This window comes from Mus pahari, chromosome 3, assembly GCF_900095145.1.
Source record: "Mus pahari chromosome 3, PAHARI_EIJ_v1.1, whole genome shotgun sequence".
In the NCBI taxonomy this organism is placed as follows: Eukaryota; Metazoa; Chordata; class Mammalia; order Rodentia; family Muridae; genus Mus; species Mus pahari.
The window spans coordinates 12,104,098-12,115,841 of NC_034592.1; the positions used below are offsets into that span (position 1 = coordinate 12,104,098).

Sequence of the window (11,744 nt, forward strand, 5' to 3'; positions counted from 1 at the left end):
AGGGGGAGCCTCTGAGGGCCCATGCTGAGGCACCCCTTCTCCCTGAGGGACCAGCCACATGAGGGTATAGTATAGAATAGAGTTTATTCAGGGCAGGGGGAGGGAAGTTCAGGGGGGGGGGGGGGGAGAGAGAGAGAGAGAGAGAGAGAGAGAAGTAGAGGCAAGCCATGAGCCCGTGGAGAGAGGGGGAGGGGAATGGGGAGAGGAGAAGGGGAAGGGACAAGGACAGAGCAGGAGCAAGAAGTGAAGAGAGAGCAGAGGAAGGCTAGCATTTTTTATAGTGAGTCAGGCGTACCTGGCCATTTCCAGGTAACTGTGGGGTGGAGCTTAGACAAAATGCTAACATGGTCTGTCTATAGAACTTACTGTGTAGATGAAGGTGGCTTTGAACTCACAGAGATCCTCTACCTCCTTTACCTGTATTAAAGGCATGTACCACCACACCTGGCTTGCTTATTTATTTTATATATATGACAAGTACACTGCAGCTGTCTTCAGACACACCAGAAGAGGGCATCAGATCCCATGGTTGTGAGCCACCATGTGGTTGCTGGGAACTGAACTCAGGACCTCTGGAGAAGCAGTTAGTGCTCTTTTTTTTTGTTTTGTTTGTTGTTTTTTTGAGACAGGTTTCTCTGTGTAGCCCTGGCTGTCCTGGAATTCACTCCGTAGACCAGGCTGTCCTCGAACTCAGAAATCTGCCTGCCTCTGCCTCCCCAGTGCTGGGATTAAAGGTGTGCGTCACCACTGCCAGGTCTCAGTCAGTGCTCTTAATGCTGAGCCATCTCTCCAGCCCCAGGCTTATTTAGTATTGGGAGAGGCATATGCATGCCACAGCACTATTGAAGAAATCAGAGGATAACCTTCTGGAGTCAAAGAACCAGTCCTTTCCTTCTACCATTTTAAGTCTCAGGGATCAAACTTGGGTCATAAGGTTTGGCAGCAAGGCCTTTTACCCACTGAGCCTTCTCCCCAGCCATCCTTCCATAGCTATGTAATTTCAGCCAGGCTTGCGTGGTGTGTGCCTTTCTCCACTGAGCCATCTTGCTAGCCTCATTCCCAGTGAACACAGTTCTCTCCTGTTTTAGAGTATCCCTTGACCATCTTCTCCCTAGCTATGTCCCTCAAATCTCAGAAGAGCTGTTTCTCATGGTCTCCTCAGAGATCCGCCTGCCTCTGCCTCCCAAGTGCTGGGATTAAAGGCCTGCGCCATCACCACTCTGCTTTCTTTTTTTTTTTTAAGGTATCTCATTGTATAGCTCAGATTAGCTTAGAACTTGCTTCAGAGCTGGGCGTGGTGGCGCATGCCTTTAATCCCAGCACTTGGGAGGCAGAGGCAGGCGATTTCTGAGTTCGAGGCCAGCCTGGTCTACAGAATGAGTTCCAGGACAGCCAGGACTACCCAGAGAAACCCTGTCTCGAAAAACAAAACAAAACAAAAAAACCCAAAAAAACAAACAAACAAAAAAACAGAACTTGCTTCAGATCCCATACAATTTACTACAGTTTAGATGGTTTTGAACCTTCCTACTTCTGCCTCAGCTACATTTTGGATTTCCGGTATGTGCCTCGGCGCCTAACCTTCTATTCCTTCTTAACACACTGACCCTTACTCCTCAACCCAAACTGGACTTTGGAAGGTAGCCAGTAATCCCAGGATGCTCAATCTATTGTTCACTGTCTGTTGTTACCATTCCTGGTCAGCCAGGGACAGTCCTTTTCTGGCTTCTTGACCACCACCCTCTCTGGGTGTCCTTCCTAGATGACATCTTAGTTCTCCTTGCTGAGTTGTGCTCTTTCCAGTTATTTTCATCCTCGATATAAGCATGTCCACGGTTCATCCTAGTTCTCTTTCTCATTTCTTCCACAGTTATCTTACCCAGTTTTAGGCTTCACTGTGTTTTTAATGTTTCTGCTCCTCCAAAATTCATGTTAAGAAGCATTCAGGAGGCAGAACAGGTGGATCTCTGTGAATCTGAAGCCAGCCTGGTCTACAGGAGTGAGTTCCAGGACAGCCAGGGCTACACAGAGAAACCCTGTCTCGGAAAAAAAAAAAAAAAAAAGGGGCTGGTGAGATGGCTCAGTGGGCAAGAGCACCCACGAAGGTCCGGAGTTCAAATCCCAGCAACCACATGGTGGCTCATAACCATCCGTAACAAGATCTGACGCCCTCTTCTGGAGTGTCTGAAGACAGCTACAGTGTACTTACACATAATAAATAAATAAATCTTTAAAAAAAAAAAAAAAGAATACGTGCTGTTCCTGCAGAGGACCTGAGCACCCACATGACAGTTCATAACCATCTGTGATTCCAGTTCCAGGGCGTCCAATAGTTTCCTCAGGCCTCTTTGGGGCACTGCATGCACATATATGTGTATGAATGTGTATACATATTCATATTCATGCACAAAAATAATTTAAAATTTAATAATATAAAGTATAGTAAAATAATTTAAAATAGAAATCAAGTGCCAGGATCCAGCCAATAAGTATGCTTGCTGTCAAGCCAGATGACCTGAGTTCAGTTTCTGAAAATCAACATGGTAGACAGAGCTGAACATCCACAAGTTATCTGACTGCAACATGTCCACGCACACACATGCAAGGACAGTCACACACACACACACCATGAATAATAAAAAAACTAAAAGAAGTTGAGTATGTCGGTACACATTATAAATCTCCCAGCACTTAGGACAGAAGACTATTTTGAGATGGCTCAATGGTTAAAAGGGCTGGCTGCCAAACTTGACAATCTAAGATTGATCACCAGAACTCTCATCAAAGGAGTACCAACACCCAAAAGCCTTCTCAGACACGCACTCACAAAATAAATATGTATATAAGAAAATCATGTTCAGCCAGGCAGTGGTGGCGCACGCCTTTAATCCCAGCACTTGGGAGGCAGAGGTAGGTGGATTTCTGAGTTCGAGGCCAGCCTGGTCTACAGAGCGAGTTCCAGGACAGCCAGGGCTACACAGAGAAACCAACAAAAAGTTCTAACCCATCCATGAGGGACGAACTCTAATTACCTCATCATCCTTTGGTACTGTTTCATTGGAGATTAAATTTGAACACGATTTTTTTTTTCCCTGGTGACAGGGTTCCTCTGTGTAGCCCTGGCTGTCCTGGAACTCACTCTGTAGACCAGGCTGGCCTCGAACTCAGAGAGCGGCCTGCCTCTGCCTCCCGAGTGCTGGGGTTGAGGAGTAGAGGTAGGAGGTGGGGAAGAGACATGGACTCGAAGGGGTGGCAAAACAAAACAACAACAAAGAAATTATCCAGCCTTAGATATTTTTGCTTTCCCCTCTCCCCCTCAACAGATCCATGTTGCTTTGGCTGTCCTGGAACTCACAAAGATCCACCAGCAGACTCTGATTCCCCAGTGCTGGAATGAAAAGCACGCACTACCATGCCTGGTTTCCTGCTGGTGCTCTCACTAGTGAAAATTGGGTAGAAAGACTCACTAAAACAGACTTTGGGTGATCAGACCCGTTAATAATGCCAGCAACAGAGTGGACAGTCGACTCAATGGTTAAGAAGACTTGCTCCTGGGGGCTGGTGAGATGGCTCAGTGGGTAAGAGCACCCAACTGCTCTTCCAAAGGTCCAGAGTTCAAGTCCCAGCAACCACATGGTGGCTCATAACCATCTGTAACAAGATCTGGCTCCCTCTTCTGGAGTGTCTGAAGACAGCTACAGTGTACTTACATAGAATAAATAAATAAATCTTAAAAAAAAAAAAAAAAAAAAAAAAAAGAACACTTGCTCCTGGACCCATTTCTCAGCACCCACATGGAGGCTCACAATCATTAACTCTTATTCCAGGGTACTTGACACCTTCTTTTGGTCTCCACAGGCACTGTACCCAGGATACACACACATACATGCAGGCAAAACACTAATACACACAACCTAAAAAAATAATAGGTCATTTGTAGTGAGGGAAGCTGAAATATGGTAGTGATCTAGTAGTAACTGAAGAATTAAAGAAAAGTATATTTGTATCTAGTATGTCTTCTTCCCTTAAAGGGAATAGTTTCTGAGCTTGGGGCGTAGGTATTTTTGAGTTTAGCAGACTAGTGAAAGCACTAAATAGTTTGTAAAGCCATAATTTAGCATCTAATCTAACCCTACCTTGTGGCTACCTCATACTCTTTCATATCAGCTTAAGAAAGGTACACAATAGGCTATGAGGTGTGGCTGATTCCCTCTATGAGGGGGAATCTCTTTCATCTAACAGGTGTATCCTGGGATCTCCTTTCAAGTCATGGGGATTTTTTTTTGGTTTTTCGAGACAGGGTTTCTCTGTGTAGCCCTGGCTGTCCTGGAACTCACTTTGTAGACCAGGCTAGCCTCAACTCAGAAATCCGCCTGCCTCTGCCTCCCAAGTGCTGTTATTAAAGGCGTGCGCCGCCACCACCACCCGGCTATGGGGAAGGATTGAGTTAATGTTTTAGAGGAATATGCAACAAGACAAATGGCTTTATTACCAGGGAACGCCCTCTGCATCATCCTAAGCACTCCACCTCTTACTAAAAAGCTTTCTCTTAACCATCACAAATCTGAAGCGGGTGCGTCTGAGCAGCAAAGCACCTGGGAATAATGTTAAGCACCAAGGGCTGAGAGAAGTTCTAGCTTCACTCGACAATCCTTTCTTTTCTCCTGGTAATTTCAAAATGGAACAATGAGAGGTAGAAACGTATGCAGATCCTTTGATGCCTGGGGTTATCTTGAAGCAGGTGGAGCCTAGCCCTGGGCTCGAACTCTAGGCCTTGTCAGCTAGGTCAGGACTCCAGGCTACCAGGTCTCCCTTTTCCGGAGACAGATACCCACCCCAGCCTCCGGTTTCTTCCGGAAGGTTTTATCCTTCCTAGGAGACCTAAGGCGCATGGGTTCCAGGAAGCACCCAGTAGGTACTCGTCGCCGCCTTGCAGGTTGATTCCCGGAGACCTGGACGACTCACTCAGCATCCTGCCAGGCGGTAACCAACGGGTAAGGACAGACGTTCTACGCTGAACACAACTCTAGAGGTGCGAACGCAAGCAGCTAGTCTCCGGGAGAAGGTGCGACCTACTGCGCTCACTCCCGCGCCTCAGCGACCGCTGCAGCGCGCACAAAGCTTCCCGCGAAATTGACGTTGCGCCGGTCGCCGCGCAGGCGCCGCCCCCGGCTCGCCCCTCCCCCCGCACTTGGTTCTTTTTCACTGCGCCTGCGTCTGTTTCCCAGTCCCATTGGTCCCTCGGCCGCGGCGCGCCACGACCGGCGAAGGGCGCGTCTCGCGATTGGTCGGCACCCGCCGGTGGGGGGTGTGTCCCGGTCGCGCCCCGCCCTCTGCTTCGCTCGCTGGGGTGCGCGCGGTGGTGGCGGCGGCGCGTGGCAGGCCCGGCGGGCGCGAGGCGGCGGCGGTGGCCCGAGCCCGGCCCAGCCTCGTCCGCCCGCGGCCCGCCCGGCCTGACCCCGGCACCGGCCTGACCCGGAGTGCCGCGGCCTCGCTACGGCCCGGTCCGGTCGGGAGCCTCCCGAGGGAGCGGCTCCGCCTGCCTAGAGCGCAGGCCTGGCCATGACCGACTTTAAATTGGGCATCGTGCGGCTCGGCCGGGTGGCCGGGAAGGTGAGCGGTGTGGAGCGGCGGCTCGGCCTGCGCGGGCTGGGGCACCAGGGCGAGCGGCTGCGCGGGCCTGCTTGGTCCGGCGCCGCCTTCCTCGCGGGAATCTTCCCCGCGGCCGGGGACGCGCCCCTCGGCCTCAGGACTCGTGTGGGACTGGCTGGTGCGGAACAGTTCCTCGGGGTTCATCCCGTGCCTCCCTGGGCACCTGCCGCGGCTCCGGCGGCCGGGCTGCACCTGCGGCCGCACGGTTTAACGCGGCGGCCTCCCGCGGTGACGCTCTCGGCCCGAAGCTCCGAGGCGAGCGAGCGGCCGGTCCGCAGTACCCCTTGGCGGAGCGTTTTAACGTTGGCCACGTTCGGTCACTCGAGTCGCAGGCTTCCCTAGAGCGAGGAGCCAGGGTCCTGATCTTGGTAGGCTCCAAGACTCTGAGGGACTCCTCGCCTGGGCCACCACCCACCACATGAAGCTGGGCTTCTTGGTGCTGTTCAGGAACTGTCGCCCTTAATCTGTTCCACCAGTGGCGGCGGCTACTAGTGGGAGAGAGGAACAGACAGAAAGTAGAGGCAGGTAACTGAGATCTTAGAAAGAGCTTCCAGGAAAGTAAAAGCAACCGGTCTTGAGCTCAGGAGAGGACTTCTGGAACTTTCTATTTCTAACTAGAGAGGGGTGGGAGGCTTTTGACTCAGGAATTATTTGCAGGAGCCTGGGCCGTTAAAACTTTTATTAGGAGTATTTGAGATCAGGTGAAGAAGGACTGTCCAGTGAGCACGTGCAATGTATCCAGCCTACTGAACAAACATCACACTTGGAACCTGGATGATCTTAGTGCCATTCCCTTCCTCCACTCACTAGACTTGTGTTTGTCCGAGTTTCTGGGTGCATTAAAAGCTCAATGCCACTTCTCAGGGAAGGTCTATCAGATGTAGATGGGCTCCTAAGCCTACCTACGCTGGTCCATGTGCTCATGCTTTGCTTTTAACATACTGGATTCACTTTTTACTATTTTTCCTTTCCTTTCTTTTTTTGAGGCAGGATCTCACTACGTGGTCCTGGCTGTTCTGGAACTCACAGAGTTCTATCTGCCCTACCTTTGAGTGTTAGGATTAAAGATGTGTACCACCATGCCCAGCTTGGACTGCACTTTGATGTAGGCTATGCCAAATGAGCCTGAGCAAGGCCCCACTTAAGATGTGACTCCTTTCTTTCTCATTGGGCAGTGTTCGAGATTCCTCACGTTGTTACTGTCATAGGTGGATCTCATATGTAATTTTTGAAACATGGTTTCTTTTCAGACCAAATACACACTGATAGATGAGCAGGACATACCACTGGTGGAGAGCTACTCCTTTGAGGTAAGCATTACTGTTTGTTGCCCAGGAAGAGTAAGAAATGAGTTTCCTTCCTTGTTCTGGGAGAACAAGAGGATAACCACTGATATTTATGATATTTAGCTCCAAAGCAGGTTGTGACACCCTGGCCACTGCTGGCTGGTAGAGCCCGTTGTGACCTCCTTCACCCTGATTGCTAGTCTTTGAAAGCTCACTGCTGTGCTGTGTTGATTATGTGTCTGTTAAATCAAATGAGCACACTTGGGTATAGCTATCCTCTCGCCTTTGCACCATAACCAGGGAGGCCATCCTGCCCTCATTGTTATGGTAAAGAACTACCATCTCTGGAGGTGTCCTGGTGGGGCGTGGGGGCAAGGTTTTGCTCCCCCAAGCCAGCTGTGCATACTCAGATCTCCCTTTCTCCATTACCTGAGTGCTAAGATTACAGATGTGGACCATCACAGCCAACATGGGCACTTTCCCCCACAATTATTTCTTTTCCCATGGGTTAAATTTATTTATGTGTATTAATGTTTACCTGAATGTCTGTGCATGAATCACATGGTTGTGAGCCACCAGGTGGCTGTAGGGAATCAAGCCCAGGGTCCTCCGAAAGAGCATCTAGTTCTCTTAACTGCTGAGCCATCTATAGCTCCCCGTTGTCCATTCTGGAATTTTTTAATGGTAGGAAATTTTACTTCTTGGTGTGCGCAGTATTTTGCAAGTTGTTCATCAGGATATGCCCCCTGTACTTATGGGGTTCTAGGAGCAGGGTATCATCTGTACCTCTGGCATTTTTCTGAGCTGGATTTGAAATGTGTTGAGAGTTAAAGGCTTTCCAACAGATGCACTCTGCTCTGTGCTTCTTTCTGCTCAGGCTCGAATGGAAGTAGATGCTGATGGAAATGGTGCTAAGATATTTGCATATGCCTTTGACAAAAACCGAGGAAGGGGCTCTGGCAGGCTTCTGCATGAGCTGCTATGGTGAGTATTTCCAACTGATAAGTCTCCCCACCTAAGCCCCATGTGAGCTATGATAAGCATAGTATACCCAAAGGCTAGAGAGCGTTCTACCCAGTGGAGTCAGACTCACTTTATCTTCTTTAAGTCTGGGAGTATGTGACCTTTGCCACTAACACAAAGGAATGACTAATGTACGTATCACTTTAAACAACTAGTGGGGTTTTGATGAGATGAGACCCATGGATTCTTCTGGTGAGTCATAGGTTACATCCTTAGAAATGGCGTCATTGATCATAGATGGGTAAGTTGGAGTTTGAAATGTTGGTATCATCCAAATGGGAAACTTACCTCTAGATAATTTTGTTGGCTTGGGGGTTCTCTCCATTGCTTTCTGAGGCAAGTTCCCTGTCTGTGTGGGCCATAGACTGATGATGTGCTTGGCTTCCTCCTGGTATGCCACTTCAGAATATGGGCCCGGTTCTGATCAGATAGCTGGTATTTCTGTGTGGCTGAACATTGATGCTTGAATAGAAGTGCTTGAGGTCTTGTCCTCGAGAAAAATGTCTTTCCCTAGGGAACGACACAGGGGAGGTGTGGCTCCCGGGTTTCAGGTGGTACATCTCAATGCTGTGACTGTGGACAATCGCCTGGACAACCTGCAGCTGGTACCATGGGGCTGGCGACCCAAAGCTGAAGAGACCTCCAGCAAACAGAGGTGGGTCTTCCCTGGCCAGCCCATGTTTCTGTGTTTCTATTTTGTGCTTTGGGACCTTGGTATTCCACCCACCACTCACATGTGTGAGGATTCTTCTTCATGGGAAAGGAAAGAATTTTTCATTTATATTTTGTTTTGGAAACAGGGTCTCTCTATGTAGCCCTTGCTGTATTGGGACTTGCTATGCATACCAGACTTTGAAATCACAGCAGTCCTCCTCCTCCTGCCTCCCCTGTGCTAGAATTAAAGATGCATATAGACTTCCATGCTTAGCTAGAAGGACTTTTGGTTTTTCGAGACAGGGTTTCTCCGTATAGCCCTGGCTATCCTGGAACTCACTCTGTAGACCATGCTGGCCTCCAACTCAGAAATCCGCCTGCCTCTGCCTCCCAAGTGCTGGGATTAAAGGCGTGTGCCACCACCGCCCGGCTAGCTAGAAGGATTTTTATGATTAATTTTTGGGATTGACCTTGTGGTAATTGACTCTAGGAATATTTTAGCCGATGTGATGGAATGAGACCATGCCTGAGGACCACACTGAGACAGGGTGGGTCTCCTTTGGTGAATAGCTTTCCCTGAGCAGAGGAAGTAGTAGGATAGAGCAGGGTAGGGATGTGACCTCTTGGCTTCCCAGTTCCCTGTGGTCCTGAAAACAGCATTGTACAAGCTTTCCTATCCTGGAGGCCACGTTCCTACTAACCCTCAAACTCGCCACAGTGAATTTCATGAAGAGCTGGAGGGACCAGCAGGAAATGGTTAGGGAAATTTGACTCATAGTCCCAAGCCACACAGGTATCATTGTCCTGCTCATAGGCGTCCCCTGAGGGCTCCTGGAAGTTTCTGTACAAATTGCTTTTTTTGTTTTTTGAGACAGGGTTTCTCTGTATACCCCTGGCTGTCTTGGAACTCATTCTGTAGACCAGGCTGGCCTTGAACTCAGAAATCCACCTGCCTCTGCCTCCCACTGCCCGGCTATGTACAAGTTCTTAAGTCTTTAAGCAACCTTCTTTGGCATTTACCACCTCAACAGATGCTAATGGTATTGACAAGGTTGTCGTTACAGACAGTGGGTAGATGTTTGTAGTGAATGTCTTCAGATGATGCTAGAGCCCCATGTACTGTAGGGAGATGTGGGAGTATGCCTCTGTGCTTGATGGTTCGTGCTGGTCCCTAGGTCTTCAGAAGACAGGGGTCAAACTGCTTTACTCTGGCAGAGTGTGGAGGCAGCCCTGGGAGGGTCTCTGACTTCTCATCTGCTTCCTTTGTTTTCTACCTGATGTCAGAGGTTTTGAGTCTTCAGTTCTGTTTCATCACTCCTGTCTGTCTGTCCATTCTTTCTTCCATCCTTCTTTGAGGTTCTCGTATCTTAGGCTGACCTCAACTTGCTGTGTAGCTGAGAAGCTGAGACTGACGTTGACCTTCCATTCTCCTTTGAGGCAGACATCTATTCAGTAGGGTCCTGTGCTGAATGCTATATTTAGTCTTCTGAACACACCTTATGATCATGAGATAGGGCTACAGTTAAAGCCTCTATTTGGAAAGGGGCAGTTATAGTTCTGGGGTAGAGGGCTGAGATGTTTGGTCAGGTGGCCTGTTGGCCCTTTCCTCAGCCAGCTTTCAGAGATAATTTTGGTTGAGGTTGTGCCCTTCAGGTAGGTAGGTAGTAGTACATACCTTTTACTAGCAGAGGCAGGACCAGATTGGATGAGGATCCATGAGCATGTCTGGTATGCCCATGTAAGTGGAAGTAGGGGGGATAATGAATGTGTGTGTTGGGAGGGGAGTACTTGGTACTGTGGGCATATGTGTCAGGAGGATGGCCAGTGTCCTGGTTTACTTGTGAGGAGAGTTATTCAAGGCTCAGTTAAGCAGCTCCTTTGCAGAAATCAGCTATGCCTCTCCAAAGTACCACACAGTCTGCTGCACTCACCTATGGGCAACCAGCAGTCAGTTTCGGTCTGTCCTAGTTAGGTTTCTGTTAGTATGATAAAATACCATGACCTAAAGCAATGTCACAATCTATTGTTGAGAGAATTAAGAGCAGAAATTCAAGCAGGAATCTGGAAGCAGGAACTAAACCAGAGACTACTTGGGAGCACTGTTTATTGGTGTTCTCTCCATAGCTTGCTCAGTTTGCTTTCTTACACAGTCCAGACCAACTTGCCTAAGAGTGGTACTGCCCACAGTGATTTGTTCCTTCCTATATTAATCCAGAAAATGCTCCACAGATATATCCACAAGCTGTAATTCCTCAGTTAATTTTTTTTCTGAGACAGGGTTTCTCTGTAGCCCAGCTGTCCTGGAACTCACTCTATAGACCAGGCTGGCCTTGATGGCCTTGAACTCCTGCCTCTGCCTCCCAAGTGCTGGGATTAAAGGCATGCGTCTGTCTGTCTGTCTGTCTCTCTCTCTCTCTCTCTCTCTCTCTCTCTCTCTCTCTCTTGTTTTTGAGACAGGGTTTCTCTGTGTATCCCTGGCTGTCCTGGAACTCATTTTGTAGACCAGGCTGGCCTTGAACTCAGAAATCCGCCTGCCTCTGCCTCCCAAGTGCTGGGATTAAAGCGTGCACCACCACCGCCAGGCTGAAGTTTAGTCTTTCTTAGTGACTAGAGTTTGTCAAGTTGACAAAGGCTGACCAGCGTAATTGACCTTTGTTAACTTGATGAATATACACAAAACACTTCAAGCCATACCTCATCTCTTATCTCCAGGATCTAATATTGTTATCACAGTATAAAACCAAATTTCAACAGTATAAATAACTAAATGTTGAACATCCAAGACTAACTATACAGGGTTTGGCAGCTCTGCCATCCACAGCATACCACAACTCATGCTAGGTCTGCTTCACACATGCAGCAGTCTTAGCCTGAAATCCTGACATTTCCAATTGGCTGAGATTATCAGTGTCCTTTGGTTTCGGGTTTGGTTTTTTTAAGATTTATTATTATATGTAATTACACTGTAGCTGTCTTCAGATACACGAGAGGAGGGTGTCAGATATCAATATGGATGGTTGTGAGCCACCATGTGGTTGCTGGGATTTGAACTCAGGACCTTCGGAAAAGCAGTCAGTGTTCTTTTTTTTTTTTTTTTTTAAGCCAGTTTTCTGTACCCAGGCCTGCATG

General features: G+C 48.6%; 1 protein-coding gene across 1 annotated transcript in view; it reads left to right on the plus strand.

Annotated features, from left to right (window-relative positions):
• The first annotated feature begins 5,336 nt into the window (after positions 1–5,336).
• Positions 5,337–11,744, plus strand: part of Zmynd19 (zinc finger MYND-type containing 19) — an 8,090-nt gene continuing 1,682 nt past the window's right edge. Inside the window, exons 1-4 of the mRNA XM_021193685.1 lie at positions 5,337–5,613; positions 6,903–6,962; positions 7,816–7,922; positions 8,476–8,616. Coding sequence (XP_021049344.1) covers positions 5,563–5,613; positions 6,903–6,962; positions 7,816–7,922; positions 8,476–8,616 — 359 coding nt within the window. The 5' untranslated portion in view covers positions 5,337–5,562. The remainder of the gene's footprint in view (positions 5,614–6,902; positions 6,963–7,815; positions 7,923–8,475; positions 8,617–11,744) is intronic.